Below are 20,973 nucleotides of genomic sequence, written 5' to 3'. Positions count from 1 at the left end.
CACTACTCCCTCCGTCCCGTGGAGTTCTATACATGCACTGTTTGCACGTATTTCGAGACCTTTATAAAATATAGTTCCGTAATGTTTTTTTCAAATTTTTTTTTTGAATAAAAGTTTAAACATGAAACTTTTTTTCAGAATTTTTTTAAAAAAAAAATATATTGTGGAATTATGTTTTAAATGAGCATTGAAAAGCGTGCCGAAAAGTAACGTATAGAATTCAATGGGACAGAGGGAGTATTAAATATATTATTTTGTGAAGTATGTTTTACGAATATCACTAATTTATTAAAATTTTTGAAGATCATTTAAGTTTAATAAGTATAATGTGTATGTTTTGCAATTTGAACAAATGTTCTGCAAACTAAACATGTTTCGTAGAATAAAACATAAAACATTTTGTAATGTTCTACATGTAGTACATGTATGATTTTCAAGATTTTGAATAAAATAATGATCTTTATAAAATATAATTCGTAAAATAATACGTTTTGTAATGTTTTTATGCAAGATATTGGTTACAGAACACAAGTAGTCTCCGTGGTCTCTATAGACTCAAACCTCCTTTTGATAGTAAATCAAATAAAAATTGTAACTTTATTTTTACAAAAAAATTCAAAAAAATAACGTAATTGTAATATTTTTTTTTTAAAAAAGGAATATATTTAATGATTTCTTTAATTTATGTATGTGTTGAACCTGGTTACTAACTATATAATCATAAAACAGTTGGTTGTGAAATTTGGAGGGAAACTTTGTTTCTAAATGCACCACCAACTACAACTTCAATTCCGGCCAAATTTTCTCCGATTCCGGCGAAACCTATTAAAAACATCCTTGTTATTTTACACCACGAGCTCTCTTCTCTTCTCAACTCTGCTTGCTCACAGACAATTTTATCTCGCAAGTCTGCATGCCATATGTTCGATAAATCTCCCGAGAGGTCTTATAACAGGATTAGAACAAGTCAGACAGTGTACAGTTGAACCTCGATAAATGAATACGTCTAGAATCAGAGCTATTTATTCGTTTATCGAGGTTAAACATACATTGTCTTCTGTTATGTTGGGACTCAGGAAAAATATTAATTTATCGTGATTATTCATTTATCGAGGTTTTAATGTATATAGTTTAGCTTGCTACTTGTAGTGTTCAAGGCGGTACATAAAAGACGCTGGTGTTTTGTATGACAAAGTAGATGAAATATGATATGGTAAGGATGATAAAAGAAGATAAGCAAGTGCTTGATAAGTACTACGTGTTGCTTGATTTGTACGATGAAGAAAATGCATTTTTTTTTGTTAAATTTCGGGCTGCTAAGCACTCCTACATTTAATAGAATTTGAGTAAGAAAGAAACTTTTTTTTGTGGAGATCATCATAGTGAAATCATATATATGTTCCAGGGTCTCAAAACGTAAATTCATTTCCTGAGATGCAAATATTTCCATCGATTTAGTACTTAATTTTCTTGTGGAGAATTCTGGTAAGATCGAATCAATTATGAGTTATGTATATATAGTCATATATATGTTGTGTAAAATAATTGCAAAGTAGTGGTCTGAAATGTACATTAGTTAATTTAAACTCAGTCAGATTGTGGCCCAGGTTTTGTACTTATGTTTTGACATGCAACTATGCAAGCAGGTAAGCTCATAGTAGAGGAGTTGTTATAACATCAAATTGGAGACATAACGGAACCATATTCTTCTACTTTCATAAATCTGATCCAGAAAGTAAACCTTTATCTCTCTTGTTCTTGAATAATTTTATATATGCTTTCATGCTCTTCTTGTTTATGCATACAATTATTTCATTTGAAGATTTTGTAGTTAAAATTTGCATTTACAAATCAGGTACAATGAAGGTACTTGCAATTTGAAACCTGCACAGCGCAATATTCCAATAGAACTGCCGTTGGGAAGGCTATGAATGTTGTCGTGATATGTAAACACATTATTCCATCTATCAAGAAGAATGGTAATGTAGAGATTTATTTTTACGCAACTCCAACTTTTCTCTCAAATTATTACTGAAGTATTTATCTTAGTTTTGTTTTTTTCATTTGTTTTATGTGTGATCTAAGTGCCCATATGGATCATGGGATTTCAATCCGGTTAACGAGGATGGAAATGAGATTTCAATACAAAAATGTATTAGGACCTCATTCTCATTTTTGTTTACAGGGTTGAAATCCCATGTTCCAAATGGCCCCTAAGATACATCGTTTATTAGACTTTGAGATACAAATTCAGCTAATGCACACTCTTTAATTTGTTACTTGTTAATCTATGAATGAATAAGTTTACTTGTAACTAGTACATTCTTGTTATCTACTTTATACCTTCTCTGGTTTGATTCTAGCCTTTTGCAATCTACTAATTGTTTTCACTACTAAGATAGCTGCTAAGAAGGAGTTCACCATGTATCAGAGTAGTCTGACTTCTGTATACAAAGGCTATTAAAGCTCCAAGTCGAAGAAAATGCTGGAGCCAGATGGATTGATTGCTGGAACACCAAATTGCGGGACAAAACAACTTTAGAGCATGATGTGTACATGTCATTGAATTTACCTTTGTACCTTAATAAAATCGATTTTCACGTGATGCCTAATTTTGAGGAACGTATCCTTTATTTATAAGCAAGAGATATATAAACTATATTATGTTGACCGTAAGTTGTTGCCTGCGTATTCTATATAAAGTATATTTTGGTTTCTAGTTACAAGTTTATACTCCTTAAGATCATTAAAAAATAAAATAACCATATTTAAATTTAAAATCCTACATATTTTGAGCTAGGAATTTGCACCTTCGCCAGAAATCCTGGCTTCTTCCCTGTAGTAGAGGGTACATTTACCTTCTATTTGTCCATCTTATATTCATACACAAAAAAATATTCTGATCTTACCGACTCTTTCTAGTCCAGTTAAATATCCATAGTGCTGACAAGCAGTGTAACGTGATGATGCAGTTGTGCATCTTTTGGAACACGTGAAAGCTAAGTGAACTTTCCACAAGGTTTAAAGAGACTGGGCAGCAGATATCAGGTAAACTTTGATCTTTTCTTGATATATTCAATAAATAACATTGCATTGATACTCAGTCGCATCAAGTACTAGCCAACAGTTGTATATATCATTAGTCTATCTCTTGCACTAGCCACCGGATTTGTATGTCTACATATGCTGAAGCATTCCCATTATTCAACACATGTTGGGAACTGGAGAATATAGATATGATATTGTAATTTATGGCCATTTGAAAAATGAAAAATTAATAAGAAAATTAGTTGCGATTTGTGTTCTCAAGAAATATATAAGTTGGTCCAGTACGGTTTATGATTTATAACTTTTCCTCCCATGTTTCTTGCTTCATTATTAGATCTTGAGCAAGGTAAATTATCTTCTGTAGCTTATACAATGTAAATTGATGAATTTGTGTATATATAGTCATATAGTCAGAAAGACAATGAACATGATCGTACCTGATCTTGAAAACAAACAGTAGCATGAATTATATAGGAAGAATCAGAAAGAAAATTATACAAAAATTATGACCAGAGTGAATTTATACTTATTTCCCTTTTATGCTAATTTTTGTTTCCTTAATAATATGAAAATAATTTTTTTTGCCAGAATATGAAAATAATTAAATTTTAAGTTTTACCCATTCTCCTGAAAAATTAATGGATTGCAGTTGGTTTTCTAGTATAGCACATGTTCGATGTGTATAATTGTGCTTTATCGTGTCATTTCAGGATTTTTAATCCTCTTATTCTATATTCAGATGCATCATTTTACACATCAGAATCAGGCTGGTTTCTTCTATCTGGTTCTGTAAGCTGTCTTTGGATATCCATCTTATTTTAACCTTATCTATATAAAATTGATGTTGCTTTATGTAGTCTAGTTTCATTGATGACGTGTTTTAGCCAGATCTTAAGGGCCTTTTTGAATGTTGGTTTCCCTTGCTGTTTGATGTCTATATAATGCAAATAACGAGGTTTTTGAAATCGAGGTTTTGATGTCTGGTCACTCTAGAGTCTACAAGTAACCGAAATAACGAGGTTTTTGAAATCGAGGTTAGGGGTATAGTTGTCATTTCAATAAACCAGACCGTTAGATTTAGCCCTAATTTAGACCCTAAATTATCGGGTATAAATATTCCTTAACAACAATTGGTCGACACATCCATTCAACAGTTCTCCTATCTGTAAGTATAGTATTCTCATATCTTCTTCATTATATTTTGTTGATTTTTAAGCAGCGACATTGTTTTAATCAGAAGGTTTTAGATTCTATGGAATACCAATTCACTTTGTTTGCTCCTGAAATGTCGAAAAGAGCTATTACAAAAAATTTGTATCAATTTTTGTACATATAAATATTAATTGTTGTGCACTAGGTCACTCTAGAGTCTACAAGTTTTAATATATTTTATACTGTATTGATTGATTATCGCTTCTTAAAGGTCAATTAAACGTTTGCACCTTGAAGGTCAATCTATAGTTCAATGCAATGCATTTGCAATTCTTGGGAAGCCTTCGTCGTTCACACAACTAACGCGTCACCCCCTAATTTGTACTTGCACTATATATTGTTATTGTCTTCTTAAATTTATCTTATATACAAATTTGTTAGATCTTGATTTTCTTATCGCATTCTCTCATTCAAAAAACAGACATATATTGATTATTGCATTTAAAGGTTATCTAGCGCTTGCTGCATTTCATCTTAGATTTGCCATAATAAATTTGTTTGCCATTTTTCGTGCATTCTGTATATACTGTGATTGTTTTACATATATAACAATTATTAGTTGAATGTCAAGTCTTACAAGATTTGCTTCTGTAATTGACTTTAGCGGTACTGAGTTGATGTAAATTTTTGTTTACGCGGATAATTTCAAGATTTAACTATCCTGCAAGTTTGTTCAGGCTTCTATCCAGCAAGTTTGTTCAGGCTTCTCTTTTAAAATAGCCAATCAGGTTATATCCTATTTAGAATGACTATTCTTAGTTTATACAGTGACGGAACCAGGATCCTGGAAGAGCCGGGGATAATTTGAGTTATCACTAATTTTTGAATGTTAGCTGGTGCTTCAAACACATTTTCTACTTTTTTTTTTATAAAAAAGTTGGTTTTAAAAATAAAACTCTATAAAAAAATTCAGTTCAGCCGGGTTTTAATCTAGGTTGGCCCCCTTGGTCCGCCCCCTGTGTTTACACTGACTTTCTACTAGCCAAAAGTTGGAGTTTGAAAGAATTCTCAATTAAAAATCTTAGTTTAGCTGAGTTTCAGTCTAAGTTAGTCCGTCCCCTTGGCTCCGCACTTCCGTCCTTAAGTTTATATCATTATATGTACCAAAATCATGGATGCATACACATTTCTTGCTTCTGAAAGATATGAGTGTTAAATTTTCACTCTATGTTTTAGTATTTGGGTCTGTGTTTTGGTAAGGATAGATCAGACATGAACTTTCAAGTCTGTTAAGTGTGTATTTAATTTAAAGTTTACAAGTATTGGTTCTTTTGTAACATTGATTCATTCAATAATTCTACCTTTTTTACAATGTATTACCTATATTTATAGCTTTTAAGTGGGCTTTGACTTTGGGCCTTTCTATACAAGTGGGCCTCTCAATATGGGTGGGTCTAGGTCCAACAGGTTGCCTGATTAGTATAGTTTCTTTCTAGATACTTGTGTTAAAGATCACTTCTAATAGAAAAATATTACTCCCCGTACGCATTTTAAGATAAATAAAAAGTATAGTTCTATAATTTTTTTTAAAAAAATTCTTTTTCTGAATAAAAGTTTAAACAACCTATTTTCATTCAGAACAGAAAAATTTTAAATTTTTTTTATAAAACTATACTTTACATCCATTTTAAAATGCGTGTCAGCAAATGGGTGGGACTGAGATAGTATATTTTATGTAATATGCCTTCCTGAAAAAGAAGAAATTTTCTTCTAAATTTGCTACTTATATTGGTTTTTACCTTTTTTCTTGTAATTCCAAATTTACCCACCTTGCAAAATAAATTGTGCCTGAAGGCCCTGAACAGTGAACAATCACTGATTGTCCTAGGAAATTGCACCGTGACAAAATAATTTTTCCAAGTATTACCAGCTACTTTTCACATTAATTTTTTTTAAAAAGTTAAAGAAATGTGAAAAAAATGTCGTATCTCTTTGTTCATCTATATACACTTTTTTTAAAATGAATATTTAATAAATTATGTAAGATTTGTGCAGAAATTTTTTAGATTATATCCACATCTTAAATTTCTACAAAATTATATTTTAATACTGATTTTATATTTTACATTAAAAATAACTTATTTTTGTAATTGTTTTTTATTAAAAAATTCAAATTTTATTCAAATCAATCAACCCAGATTTTTTACTATAAAAATACAGTTGAATCTCGATGAAGTAATAATCAATAAAGTAATAACCTCGCTAAAATATTATTTTTCTCCGGTTCAAACATAATATACACAATGTATATTTACATCCAATAAAATAATAAACCCCCTAAAATAATATTTTTTCGTGGTTCCAACTATATTATTTTAAAGAGGTTTAACTGTATAAATTTTTCCTCAAAGTTTTTGTTACAGGCATTAAATAATTTTTTCCCAGCAAAAACCCAAAAAAAAAACCTAAAAACCCAAAAAAATTGTGAAATTTCGTGAATGGATTTATTACTTCATTTATACACTCCATTATTTTTCATCCCCACCGTTACTCTATACGTCCTTTTACATCCCCCGTACATGTAACATATATCACAGTGTATAATTTGTACATTCATGTATGCATGACTGTTTGGAGTCTTGTTCATGCCTTTCTCATTCTTGTTCAAAAGATTTTGTAAAGAAAAATAATTCAACACTGCACGTCTTTGTTGTGTTTCTTAAAACAGACATCAATCATGCAGACTTCTGAAGTAGACAGGGTTTCCAAAAAAAGAAACTTTGATAGCTTGAGTAACAGCCCACCTGTTGCTCCAATGGAGAACATGGACGTGGATACTTCTTCTCTTCTTCGGTTCGAGCCTCGAAAGTAGGCTTCTTTTCGATTCTTTTTGATCTTTAGTTAGCAAGAATGCATATATTACTGTTTCTTGATTTGAGTGTACTTGGTTATGTTTATTGTATGAGTCCTGGTCCTGCATGTTGTAACCATTTGTCCGAGAAAAATTTCCGTAGATAAGCTTGACACGGGAAATTGATGTTAATACATGCCAAATCACTCTATATGTGCTTAAATTTTTGGTTTTAGGATTCTTCCTGTCCGCGGAAAATTTTGGCGGATAAATGGTTTGCCTGCAATCGATGGATGTGGACCAGCGCCCTTACTGTATGTATAGGGTGATCTAAAGATGTTAATTGTATGTTAATTTTATGATTATAGGTACCAGAAGAAAGTTCTTGAAGTTGCAAAGAGAAGAAATACAATTGCAAATCTAGATACAGGGGCTGGAAAGACTTTGATTTCTGTCATGCTAATCAACGAAGTTGCGAAATCTGTCAAGTTGAGTGGTAAAAAAAGATTGATCATTTTCTTGGCACCCACTGTTGCCCTTGTTCACCAGGTATGTTCTTTGATTTTTTTTAATGTCAGGTAATTGTAGCTAATTTGTTTCGATTTCTTTTCAATAAGATATCAAGTATTGACTTCGAGATTTCCACTATCTATGTTGTCTTAGTTTATGCCCTTTTACTTGTTTGATTTTCTGGATTCTTATTTGAGTGTTTGTGTGCTTTTTATCTTTCCAAGAACCCAGACTCCTTTTTTCCTATCTGTTATCTGAAATGTGAAATTATGTTGTTAGTTGAAGACTGATGATATCCTTTTCCTTCTCTATTTTATGTTTTTTTTTTGAGTGGGTTTTCACCAATTCTTATGTACTCAATCCCCTGGTTTGATATTTCTTCTTATATATTCAAGTACTATTTTGTGATATCCTTAAATCACGTTTCCTTATGCTGTTTATGCATTTTTTACTCGTCTCGAAGTATCAGTCTACTGCGAGGGAAGTCTAATTACGCGTCTTTTCTGCGTTCTCTCTGTTTCTGAGGAAAATCAATCTTTTGTATATTGCAGCAATATGAGGTTATAAAGGATAATACCGAACTCGTAGTTGATGAATATTATGGTGCCAAAGGAGTTGATTTTTGGGATGCTGGATCCTGGGAAAAGGAGATTAATCGAAATGATGTGAGTTGCTTCTTTTTCACTGTACACACAAATCTTATTTAAGTACTGATATCAGCCTCTTTCCTGCATTAGATGGAACGTATCCTTTAAATGAAACATTAAGGCGAAAGCCGCTAACTTATGTTCTTATCCTTTGTTATAGATTAGTATTTCTTAATGTTGCAGATGGTGACATCCAAGTTAATAATGATACTATTTATTGTAGTTTATTTAAGTTTTTCCAATTAAATTACTAGTTCTCTCTCTCTCTCCCCCACTCTCTCTCTCTCTCTCCCTCTCTCTCTCTCTCTCTCTCTCCCCCCCCCTCCCTCTCTCCTTTCCTCCCTCTCCAAATGTTGATTTAGCTGTTACATTTTGTTAATTTTAACAAGAACGAAGCAGTCAAGCAGTGAGAATCTGTGTTTCTAATTGCTTCTTTTGTGTAATCCTTGATACAATGTTAACATCTTCCTACTACATGAAAATGTTAATAATCCTACACTTTTCTTTTCTCCTGTTTACCTTGTAGGTTATGGTTATGACCCCTCAGATTCTGCTAGATGCATTAAGGAAAGCGTTTTTGAAATTTGAAATCATATGCTTATTAGTACTTGATGAATGCCACCATGCTATTGGTAACCACCCTTATGCAAGATTAATGAAGGTAAAGTTCCTTTCTATTATATAATGGAAAAGGCTTTACCATTCTTATATAGGTAGAAATCCAGGCCAAATTGTCTTCTATATAGGTTTCTATGACTGAAAGTTCTACTGATTAATGGTTTGATTTTTAAAGGAATTTTATCACAATTCTGAAGACAAGCCAAAGGTTTTTGGTATGACTGCATCCCCTGTTATTAAAAAAGGTAAGATTTTGTTTTTCATGAACAATAGATAGTTGAGTACAAGTATTCTGTTGAAGATGTTTCTTTTAAGAAACAACTGTCTTTAACTTGGTGAAAGATTATTAAATACGTTGATTTGGAATACAAGCCTGGAGTATGGCTACATTCCGAATAGATTAGCAGGAGTATCGGTTGACAAATTGTTTCTGTCATTGTATAAATGGACTATAATTAGAGATATATGAGTTATTTTGTCGTTCAAAATATTATATCAGTTTTTTTTGTTTAGAATAGTTTCGATCTGGAACTTGTAGCTAGTTAAATATGTTCTAAAAGGTTCATGTAACGATAGTTTCCGGAGAAAAGAAGGCTTTTTTTATTTGGGATGGCTTATTTGAAAATTGAATCAAATTCCACAGAAACAATGTCAACAGGAAATTAATACTATTTCTTCCATTTTTTGCATCTATTAATAGACATTATGTTACTAGGTGTGTCTTCAGTCAATGACTCTGATCGTCAAATTTCAGAACTTGAATCCATGCTAGATTCTCAGGTACCATTTGTTTCTTATAATGGATATATCTATAAACTCCACCGTTGTGCTTGCTTATGTGTTACTTGTTAATTTGACATGGGGTGAGTTCATTTATTATTTAATATGCAGATTTACTCAGTTGACAGTAAGACGGAACAGGAATCAGTCATCCCCTCTACAACGGAACTCTTTAGATTTTATGACCCTGCTGTATGCTACAGTTCAGATTTAAAAAGGAAATTGCAGTCTACATGGTTGAAGGTTATGATCTAAGTTTTCATGGACCAGTAACATGTTTTAGTTCACTCTGCATGCACCCATAGCTTATAAACTATGTTACGACTTGGCTAGAGGTGTCCGACATGGACACGTGTCCAAGTATCGGACTTGGCAACATTTTGAAAAATATATATATGTTTTTGGCCTAAAATAAGTGTCCAAGTCTGAGTGTCCATTTCCTAGTGTCGAGTGTCGTCGAGTGTCCGACACGGGTACTCGAAGGTAAAATGAAGAGACCGGGTAACATAGTTATAAATAAATTGGTCACTCCATTTGTTTCACAGATAAAAAAAAGAGTCAACAGGTCACTCTGGACGTAATCGACTTGTGACCACTAAACTTTTAACTGTGATGTCAGTATCATTTTTTTAAAAACAAAAGTTTGTTCTTGAAATTAATTTTGAGGTCTATTGCAATGTATATTTTCCTGTGTCAAATTAAATATAATCACATAACAAATTTTAACTGAAACTCTTCGTGGACTTGAAGTGTATAAGTCAGTTACGTGGCTATAAAAAGGAATTCTGTAATCTGGACGGACCATATCATATTGCCACTTATTAAACCTGCAGTAAAATTGATATTTATATTCAATCTTCTTTGCACAGTTTGATGCCTCTTTGGTCATGTTGCAAGCATCACTTCCTGTTAGCTTCAAGGATACGGATGATAAACAGAAGTCACTTAGAAGCAGGATGTCCAGCATTCATCAAAAGATTTTTTATTGTATTGACGATCTTGGTCTCATATGTGCTGTTGAGGTATGATTCTGTTGTAATTAACTCAAGTTTACAAAGAGAGGATTTAAGAAAAATGTAGGAAGATTCCTTGCTTATATGTAATTGTTGTTATTGTTCGTATTTCCAAGTATATAATTACCTTTTTCCTCCTCTACATTAATAATCTGAAACTTAGATTAAATTAAATTAGTCTGTATTTACACACACAAATTAAATTAATTTTAAAGTGAAACCATCAGGATTTCTCGTAAAATACACCGTCTCTTTAATAATCATTGTAAGCATTTCTGAATGCTCTGCTTCTCTTGTCATTTTACATGTTATGATATTTTCTTTATTCACAAAGTAAAGAATCCCCTGAAGCTTTACAAATTAACAATCTCTCACTTTTGACTATCAATCTGAGATGACACTCTCAACTCCTTTTGATTACCTGAATTTTCATATGTTGTTCAAGGCCTCTACTCCATATAGTTTTGACATTTATTTTTAAATCTTGTATTGTAGGCTGTTAAAATCTTAAGAGAGAACTCCCCCGATGTCAACACGGATTTTGAATTATATAAGAAAAGTTCTCTCCAATTTAAATATTACCTAGAAGAGGTGTTATATCTCGTTGAAGAATCCTTGCCCCAAGGTATTTTTTTAGCTTTTAATATTTGAAATCTCTCTCTCTTTATCGATCAAGAGCTGGTCCATGGCTAACAATTTTCCTGAACCAGATGGGGGAAAATTTAAATCTCAGCCTTCCATGCCAAGTATATTTAAAATTAAAAATTGACTTGGTGGTTGAAGCTTCATATAAATTTGGTTAATATATAATTTACTAGGAAAATTTGTTGTAAGAGTTGGAATTCCATGTGAGAAAATAAAACACTCAAGAAATTATGAAAGTAAGAGGTCGGAACTCTGAAGCCTCTACGGATTTTATAGAACAATTGCTCTAAAGTGGGGTAAGCTGAATGCAAAACCTTAGTTTGATGATCCTGTATGTTTGCTAAATGTTTTCGATGGTCCCTTCATTTTAGCCCGTACAATAATGACTGAAGTAGCATCTGTCCTATTGCTTTATTCTTTTAGATGAAGAATTTCCATTTATATACTGGAATCTTATCATTTTGTACTAGTGTGTCATTTCAAGTAGCAATTATTAGACTACAAACTCTTGTGTGTCTTTATTTTCTGTTGTTATTAGTTTGTAAAAAAAAACTTTATATAAAGAGCAATTATTAGCTGGAAAATCATATTAAAGCTCTCTGTTGCCTGAGGGGCTTATGTAAAGACTTGATCACAGAGTCTGTTTTATTGGTTCTGCATGCTCATTTAAGGAGAGTTCCAATTTTAATCTAAAACTGCTAATCAGGAAAGTTTTCCTATTTAGGGTTTAAATTGTTGGTTTTATATTGTAAATTATTCAGGCCATGAAAGTTTTTTGGAAGTGGGATACGACTATTCAAAGACTGTGTCTACAGGCATTATATCCACGAAGCTTTATGAACTCCTTCAGTTTTTTCAGTCTTTTGGGTAAACCAGCATTGTCAATCGATCAATGTTTTCACATGTGATCCATATGTTATTTTATTCTCAAACTTTTACTTTTTGGGGGGTTCATTGCAGGGAAGCCAAACAAGTAAGTTGCTTAGTTTTTGTTGATCAAATCATAACAGCAAAAGTTGTTGAACGGGTTTTTAAGAAAATTATCAAATTATCTCATATTTCGGCTTCATATCTAACTGGGACCAATAACTCTGATGCCCTGACGCCAAAAATGCAGAAGGAAACATTGGAGTCATTCAGATCTGGGAAGGTAGTTCTGTCAAAAATTTAGAAGTATCTCATATATTATGGGCTTCCAGAAGTTTTAAATTATATTGTTAATTAGTCAATGACCCATTTTGTAGTTCTAAATTCAACTTTTTCTGAAGAAAACAGTTTTTGCATTCCCAAATTTGAACTAGCACAAACTTCATGTGTGTCTTTTATATTTTGTGTCAGGTGAACCTTTTATTTACCACTGATGTTGTTGAGGAGGGCATTCACGTGCCTAATTGTTCCACTGTGATACGCTTTGACCTGCCAACGACAGTTCGTAGTTATGTTCAATCACGGGGAAGGGCACGTCAGAAAAATTCCCAGTATGTGATGATGCTAGAGAGGTAAATATACGTCTGCCCAATTATTACTGACTATAACTCATAGAATTTTGTACCAGAAACTGTTAAAGAGTATAAGATCCTATTCGGGCCTTACTCTATCACCTTAAGGTTTTAGAGTGACTGATTACTTAACATAGTTTCAGATCTTGGTTTAGGGAGAGACTCGGATTCGAGTCCTCCCACCCCCATTTGTTTAATCGTAGCGAAAAGTATGGTACGGTTGAGGGGGTGTGTTAAAGATTCAACAGAAACATGTTGCACATTGATCTAGATAAATCAAACAAATCATTGAATAAACAATATTGTTGTTCAAAAGTAAATTTGTGAATGAAATGGTACTTGGGATTGAACTCATAATTTATAGACTGCATTTATTCCTCACAAAGTATATCTGTGCAGGGGAAATTTAAAGCAAAGAGAGCAGATGTTTGATATCATACAAAGCGAGTATCTTATGCGAGATACTGCTTTAAACAGAGAAGAGGATGCCTCAATCTTAAAACCTTGTAATACTAAAGATATTAGTACATACGTTGTGTCTCTTACTGGAGCATCAGTTACTGAAGATTCTAGCGTGGGCATCATCTACAGATATTGTCAAAAACTCCCACATGACAAGTATACAATTTTCTGCTTTGTTTTTGGATTCTATATTTTCCACTCTTTCGCGAATGAGTAGGGACTGAGGATTCTTAATCATAATCTCCTGATTAACAGTATTTCTCTACAGGTACTACAGTCCAAGGCCCATTTTTCAAATCTCATCGTCAGAGAACTTATATCAGTGTGTACTGACGCTGCCTCCCAATGCAGCATTTAAAACTTTAACTGGCCCTTCTTGTAGGAGTTCCGACCTGTCAAAGCAGCTTGTCTGCCTTGCTGCATGTAAGAAATTGCATGAGCTTGGGGCTCTCGATAATCATCTTGTCCCAGTAAATGAACAACCAGATAAAAATGCTTCCATTGTAAAGAACAAAGGTCCAAGTGCAGGTGTGTATGTAGACTTCCTGTATTTAAAGAAGATATTTGATAATTTGTTAAACTTGATGCTTATATGATAGTTGAAAAGTACTTTGCATTTTTTTGAATGTGTTTGCATCTGAAGGGAATTGTTCCATCATATATCCAGTTAAAGTACATATATAGTACTGTGTATTACCATGAGTCTGCAACTCGATCTTATGGCATTGACTTGACGATATTATGATAGGGTTGGATAGTCAAGTACGTGTTCTCATCTCCGTTTTTCGTCTGGCAAATGCAACAGTGAAAAATTATTAGATGCAAAGATAAGAACTCTAGTGTGTGCTCTATGAGTATCTTTTTTCTTCATTTGTATTAAATGTGCAGACCTGCCTTTCAGCACAGACAGTATTACTACCCGAACTTAATATCTTCATACCATTTTATTCACACACCCTTGAAAGTTATCTTGTTTTTCGTCTGGAAAATTATTAGATGCAATATCAAGAACTCTAGCTTGCTCTATGAGTATTTTTATTTCTTCAGTTGTATTGTATGTGCAGGCTTGCCTTTCAGGCTTCAGCACAGACAGTTTTACTAGAAAAACTTAATATCTTCTTACCATTATATATTGACACCCTTGAAAGTTATCATGTGATCATTGTTATTTCTTTAGTTTTGAAATTGTTTTTTTTGAGGTTATTGTTTTAGTTAATTTTCACGTCAATTGGATGTAGGACAACATCCATATGATGGTTTAAGATCTTCAATACAAGTTGGTAATTCATCTTTTCTTATCATAACCATCTAGGTGTTCCTTTTTTATGTCTTTAGGAACAACAAAGAGGAAAGAACTACATGGAACAACATCTATTCGAGCACTGTCCGGGACATGGGGCGAGATGATTGACAACACATATTTTTTTGCCTACAAACTAGATTTTGTATGTGACATTCCTGATGAACACTATTCAAGTTTTATTCTTTTGGTTGAGTCTAAGCTTGAAGATGATGTGGCAAACTTGGAAGTTGATTTATACTTGGTCGATAGGGTTGTCAAGTCTTCAGTTTCTTCTTGTGGACGAGTACTTTTGGACGCAGAACAGGTACAATTATAAATTTATCTCAATGTGTCTACTTTTGGAATGATCATCTCTACTAAGCATAATTCTTCCAGGTGAGAAAGTCAAAGTGCTTCCAAGAATTTTTCTTCAATGGGGTATTTGGGAAGTTGTTTATTAACTCAAAATCGAAAAAAGGAAGACAGTTTTTGTTTGAGAGTGATGCCTCACTATGGAACCCATCAAATATCTACTTGCTTTTACCACTGGAGTTTGGAAATATACCTAGTGAAGAAACCTGGAAAATTGATTGGACGATAATAGAGACATGTGGTTCTGCAGTTGAGTTTCTCAAGATAAATGCCTGGTTAAGTGCTGTACAATCAGGCAGTGTTATTGGGGGTTCAGAAAACAATGATGTGACTTGGAGCGATCTCAGTTCTGTAGGTAATATACACTTCGCAAACGGAGTACTTCCTATACCGAATATCAAAGATATGGTCGTTGTATCAGTTCACACGGGAAGAATTTATTCTGTCGTTGAAGTACTTCTGGACACTTCTGCTGATAGTAATTTTGATGGATATTCTGATGAAGCACCAATAAATTATACGTCCTTTACCGACTACTTTCAGAAACAGTAAGTATATCATTTACTAAATTCGCTGTTTACTTTGCATGCATCGTTGACCTTACTAAACTTATCATCTAAATCATTTCCCTCAATAAGGTATGGGATATCTCTTGTACGTCCTGCACAGCCTCTATTGCTACTGAAACAAAGTCATAAAGCTCACAATCTTCTCGTTGATTTCAAAGAAGGTTTGTTTTCTAGTAGTGATTAATCATATTATAACACGACTTAACATTTTTTCCCTGTTAAAGTCGACATCTAAATAAAATAAAATTCTTGCTTTACTGATTGCGCTTATTTTCTAATGCAAATATCAGGTTATTTAATTGAAAAGAAAAATGAAACCAGCAGTAAAAAGGTTGAAAGAAAGCCTTACGACCTTGTTCGCATGCCACCAGAACTTCTGGTTTTTGTTTATGTAGGATTAAGTGTTTTAAAGTCAGTGTACTTGCTACCATCGATAGTTCACCGCCTGGAGTCCTTAATGTTGGCCAGCCAACTTAGAGAAGAGATTAATAGTGATTGTGGAAACATTCAAATATCAAGCTCACTGGTTCGTGATTTACTTGGTCCAAGTTACTAATTCTTTATACTATTACTTTCGATATCTTTTGAACCTACATAATCTAATTATTATGTTTTATCCTTAGATTTTGGAAGCTCTCACAACTATGAAATGTAATGAGAGTTTCTCCATGGAAAGACTGGAGTTACTTGGAGATTCAGTTTTGAAATATGCAACGAGTTGCTACCTCTTTCTTAAATATCCGAACAAACATGAAGGTCAATTATCTAACTGCCGCACAAATGCTGTTCGTAACTCCACTTTGCATAAGTTGGGAACTGATAAAAAGATACAGGTATTATATCTATTTCTACATACAGTTGTGTAAGTGTGTTATTCGTTTTGTTTCTTTTTATGTCTAGCATCAGAGCATAGTCAGAGACCCATCTTGCATTGTAGTGAAGTTTCTTAAACTAAACAAGTTACTGTGGAAATTTATCCTGCATCATATATTGACAGGGGTATATCCGAGATAGTCCTTTTGATCCACGACGCTGGACTGCGCCTGGGCAGCAGTCTATACGTCTTTTTCCGTGTGAACATGGAGTGGATACAGCCTATGTCCCTCTAGACAGTAAGTTTATAACAGAAGACACCAAAGTTATGGTTGGAAAGTGCTGTGATAGGGGTCATAGGTGGATGAGCTCTAAAACTATATCTGATTGCCTTGAGGCCCTTATAGGAGCATACTATGTTGGAGGTGGACTGATTGCCTCAATTCAACTAATGAAATGGTTTGGTATGGATGTTGAAGTTCAGCACTCGCTGCTTGATGAAGCTATTATGAAGGCATCTTTCCATCTTTACAGCCCAAAAGCAATAGAGATCGGGATCATAGAGTCGAAGTTAGAGTATCAATTCTTGGTCAAGGGTCTGTTACTGGAGGCCATTACACATGCCTCTGGCGAGCAAGACGTGGGCTGTGGCTATTGTTATCAGGTATATAATGTATCAGTATTGATTTTATTTCTGCATAATTTTACATCTAGTTCTAATGTAACGCGCAAGTGATGTATGATTTGGCATTTTCTTTTGCAACTCTTTGATAGAGGCTTGAATTTCTGGGTGACTCCGTGTTGGACATACTTATTACATGGTACCTGTACCAAAGGCACAAGAATATTGATCCAGGCGACTTAACAGACTTGAGATCGGCCTCCGTCAATAATGAAAAATTTGCAGAAGCGGCTGTCAGAAAAAATCTTCATCTTCATCTCCAACACTCCTCTGGGCTTCTCAGAGATCAAATAGTTAAGTTTGCAGGATTTGCTTCAGGTTCGTACAGCAGCAACAAGACTTCCTCTGCTGCAAAATGTCCCAAGGTGAGAATAAGTCATTTCGTGAGGTGGATAGTACATGATTGTGACTAGCGTGTCTCATTAACATGAATCAAATTACACTAAAAAACACCAAAAGACAACTAAGAGTAATAGAGTAGCACTTAAAATGCAAATCTCTCTAGTTTTACTCATCTAAGAACAATAGGGGACACATCTGATGTATGCCCCTTACATTGTAATTCACAATTTGAATACTTTCCGAGATCAAGACGCTATGCTTTGCAATGATCCAACTGCATGCCAGTATCATCATTATACATATTTTTGTTCGCAATTGGAGAGCTAGACACAAAAAAGCAAAATCATTATAGGATCAATTATATAAGATACATCGATTAAGTAATCTAAGGAAATAAGAATTAGATATATTACATAAAATGCTTACTACCTCGGTTTAATAAAATTTATTTTGTTAGTCTTATTAATTCATTAAATGCAGAATACTTGCATAAACTTTGGTGTTCAAATGTGTAATACTATTATCTTACATCTTTAGGCTTGCAGTTAGGATTCATTTTTTCCTTTTATCGTCCTCCCGCAGTTTAAAATCTTTATGTTTGCTACAGGCACTTGGTGACTTGGTGGAGAGTATTGCTGGGGCAATATTAATTGATAGCAGGCTTAATTTGGAAGAGGTGTGGAGAATCTTTAAGCCGATATTATCACCAATCGTCACACCCGATAAACTTGAACTACCCCCGCTCCGTGAATTGGTTGAGTTGTGTGACTCTCTCGGGTTATTTGTTAAAGACAATTGTCTAACTAAAGGAGAAGTGATGTTTGCTGAGCTTAGTGTACAGCTAAAAGATACACTGTTGATAAGAGAGGGATCTGGACAAACCAGGAAAGCTGCAAAGGCGCAGGCAGCTCTTCAGTTGCTAAAAGATCTAGAAGTAAGCCTATCCCTATAATTAGAATCGTGATAGAAGAATACTGTGGAGACTTATTGCGTAGTGCTTGAATTTACTTCTAGAACTTGAATTTTGATATCTTGATATAATCGTTGGTCTATGCATATTTTCTACTTTTGTACAAGTCATTCGAGAAAGGTCACTTATTTGGATTGTCTGATGCAATCAAATCTCCTAATTTTAAAATCTTTAACATTTTATACTGATTACCTGACTATAATGTCTACCACCAATGGCTAAACCATGTCATATTATAAAGATATATGACATTTCTTCACTCATAATATATTTTTGTTTCCTAATAAAAGGGTAGAGGAATTTCACGGCGAAAACAAATTAAGGACTCTTCTGTTGCCTCTTCTCCCCTGAATTCAGCAATTACGATCTGCAACAAAGAACATCCTGAAGCTTTGACTCTGTTTTCATCCCCCAAGAGGCAAAAGGCATGTAAGATGCAAACCACGACTCAAACTCCTAGTGTCAATGGTCCTAAAAACAATATGATCGGTATGTTCCATTTCTATTTTCAATTTCTTCCATTTATTTGTAAAATAGCTATATTTACAATGCATGGATCTGTTGCTTAGTAATTTTAAATTTTAGTAACTAAACCAAAATAACAACAGTAATCACTTCATGCTTATTGAAGGAGCTATACAACATACACAGCATGTAGATTAGAATTAGATAAAAGTCCTTGACTTTGTTCTTTAAAGAATTTGTTAAACATGTGCAATACTGCAATATATGAACTCCTTTACTATTTTTTGGTGTGCGACGGCTTGACTCACAAAACAACAATAGTATGCTATTACATGTCTACCCTGGGTATTTTTTATTTGTTTTTGTGATGCTAGTGCTCTTCTATGTGATCCCTGGGTAAGCAATTTCAAAATCACAATCTGCAAGGATAGAGGTATTTAGTTTCCTGTCAGCCCTGTCCCAATCCTGATTAGGTAAATGCGCATTTTGTGCACAGTACACAAGGCTCCTACGGCAGTAATATCTTATGGAAAGTTCTGATATACAAAGCTTTACCCTAATTATCTGGAGTCTGGAATTGTTTCATTAAGAGACTGTTTCTAGTGTTCAAACCTGTGACCTAGTTAGTAGCAAGTAGACAATTTAGTAAGTGACATGGATCAATTGCATATATGGCTTATGCCATGTAAGCAAACATATAAGAATACAATAATTTAGTTGTCCCTTCGTTAAACAGTATTGAGGAGATGGAATTCATAAGGATGTCGGGATACTATTCAGTTCAATGTTCTTTGGTCTTTTCACATCTGTGTTGGTTATATGCACATGTAAAGTGAATTAAACAGAATGAATTTACTCTGTAGAGTGCAAATACTTGTCTATATGCTCAACACTGAATATTAACATTCAACTTCTTTATCCGCAAATGCCTGTCACCTGTTAAGTAACCAGTCGCTCTAAAACCTTAAGGTGGTGAAAGGCCCGAACATGATCTTATACTCTTTAACATCTCCCCGCTCGACACTAATTAAGAACATTCAACTTCTTTATCTACATTTAAGATAATGACCTCTTCTGCACGTTTTGTTTTCATTTTCATTCATGCAGTTCTCGAATCAATTAATATGAGCAAAGGTGGGCCACGAATCGCTCTTTATGATGTATGCAAGAAACAACAATGGCCATTGCCTAAATTTGAGACCACAGAGGAGAGGTCAAGGTAAGTGAAAGTTATGTAACAACAAATTATTTCCTAGTTGATGCTTAACAGTTCCATCACTCTTCTGTTCTTTACAATTTTTTGTTCAGTTGTCTTGACTTCGTAGCCAACTTCCATCGCAGATTTCCTTTTAAAATCGGAGAAGGCCCTGAAGTGAGGCAAGGGTTCAGTAGCTTTGTGTCGCAGATCACCTTTACAATTCCAAATCGCGATGTTATTGTTATGAGTGGACATCCTAGAGCAGACAAGAAAAGTTCTTTCGACTCGGCTTGTCTTTGCATGTTATCAGAGCTCGAGCAACGGGGGATTCTAAGCATCGGCAAATCATGATGTTATATACTAATTAGTTTTTATTGAGGGTAGGAAGATCTAGAACAGTGATTTTGAGCTTAAAATTTGAGTTCATCAATACTTTTGGAATTTCCAAACCAAGTTTTTGAAAAAACAAAATAGTAGTTGAAATTTTAATTTAACCCCCTGTTTATATGTTGACGAGCAAGAAAATGCTAGAAAACCCAAATTTGTTTACCAAAACTTTCTCCAAGTGTGTAGCTAGCAACTTTTGTAATAATATGGGGACTTGCAAGGTATATATGCTCCTCGTATCAAAGCTCGAAACTCGTGATGCGGCAAGTTATGTCATTTGATAAATAACGGAATGTACCTATTGATTATAATATCTAGTTGACAAGAAAAAATTTAAAAATATACCTAATATGTAAAAATATGTTACATGTCACCACCCTTTCTATTTAAATGTTATCTATATCTATACTATATTATCTATATCTATACTATATTATAATAATAGGAATGTAGTATAATTTGGTTCAATGGTTATTCTTTAATTTTTGTTATTAAAAAAATAAATAAATAGTGTTATATATCCACTAAACTACTAAATTATTAAATTACAACTCAGCATATCCTATTATTAAAAAAATAAAAAAATAGGGTTATATATCCGCTAAACTATTGAATTGTTAAACTACTAGATATATTATATTTGTCATATTAAACTATAACCACAGTTA

At 33.5% G+C, this 20,973-nt stretch overlaps 1 protein-coding gene across 3 annotated transcripts; it reads left to right on the top strand.

The window, feature by feature from the left end:
• The first annotated feature begins 743 nt into the window (after window positions 1-743).
• Window positions 744-20,572, top strand: LOC141684752 (endoribonuclease Dicer homolog 3a-like). Of its 3 annotated transcripts, XM_074489860.1 has the most exons (29): window positions 744-1,735; window positions 1,856-3,048; window positions 3,759-3,837; window positions 6,929-7,068; window positions 7,420-7,600; window positions 8,113-8,226; window positions 8,735-8,869; window positions 9,002-9,071; window positions 9,542-9,606; window positions 9,718-9,849; window positions 10,476-10,628; window positions 11,115-11,244; window positions 12,026-12,131; window positions 12,225-12,237; window positions 12,382-12,414; window positions 12,603-12,763; window positions 13,163-13,381; window positions 13,494-13,753; window positions 14,561-14,832; window positions 14,904-15,427; window positions 15,518-15,609; window positions 15,739-15,974; window positions 16,072-16,281; window positions 16,446-16,925; window positions 17,036-17,308; window positions 17,893-18,219; window positions 18,546-18,744; window positions 19,828-19,939; window positions 20,062-20,572. In XM_074489860.1, the coding sequence occupies exons 4-29, from the start codon at window positions 6,938-6,940 to the stop codon at window positions 20,267-20,269; spliced, it is 4,836 nt and encodes a 1,611-aa protein (XP_074345961.1). In that variant the 5' UTR covers window positions 744-1,735; window positions 1,856-3,048; window positions 3,759-3,837; window positions 6,929-6,937; the 3' UTR covers window positions 20,270-20,572. The 3 variants fall into 3 exon arrangements, with proteins under 3 accessions (XP_074345961.1, XP_074345959.1, XP_074345960.1); XM_074489858.1 differs by having other exon boundaries at window positions 12,225-12,414; XM_074489859.1 differs by lacking the exons at window positions 744-1,735; window positions 1,856-3,048; window positions 3,759-3,837 and having other exon boundaries at window positions 6,858-7,068; window positions 12,225-12,414.
• The last annotated feature ends 401 nt before the right edge of the window (window positions 20,573-20,973 follow it).

Source organism: Apium graveolens, chromosome 9, assembly GCF_009905375.1.
Source record: "Apium graveolens cultivar Ventura chromosome 9, ASM990537v1, whole genome shotgun sequence".
Lineage (NCBI taxonomy): Eukaryota > Viridiplantae > Streptophyta > Magnoliopsida > Apiales > Apiaceae > Apium > Apium graveolens.
The sequence above is the reverse complement of the archived record's forward strand: the minus strand, read 5'-3'. Positions and strand labels throughout refer to the sequence as shown.

What these genes read in the sequence shown, in the direction of transcription:
- LOC141684752 (XM_074489858.1), top strand. Translation starts at nt 6,938, where the DNA reads ATGCAGACTTCTGAAGTAGACAGGGTTTCCAAAAAAAGAAACTTTGAT. An exon ending in CAAAAACTCCCACATGACAA is followed by an intron (nt 13,382 to 13,493) that starts GTATACAATTTT and finishes ATTTCTCTACAG; the next exon opens with GTACTACAGTCCAAGGCCCA. An exon ending in CTGCTGCAAAATGTCCCAAG is followed by an intron (nt 17,309 to 17,892) that starts GTGAGAATAAGT and finishes TGTTTGCTACAG; the next exon opens with GCACTTGGTGACTTGGTGGA.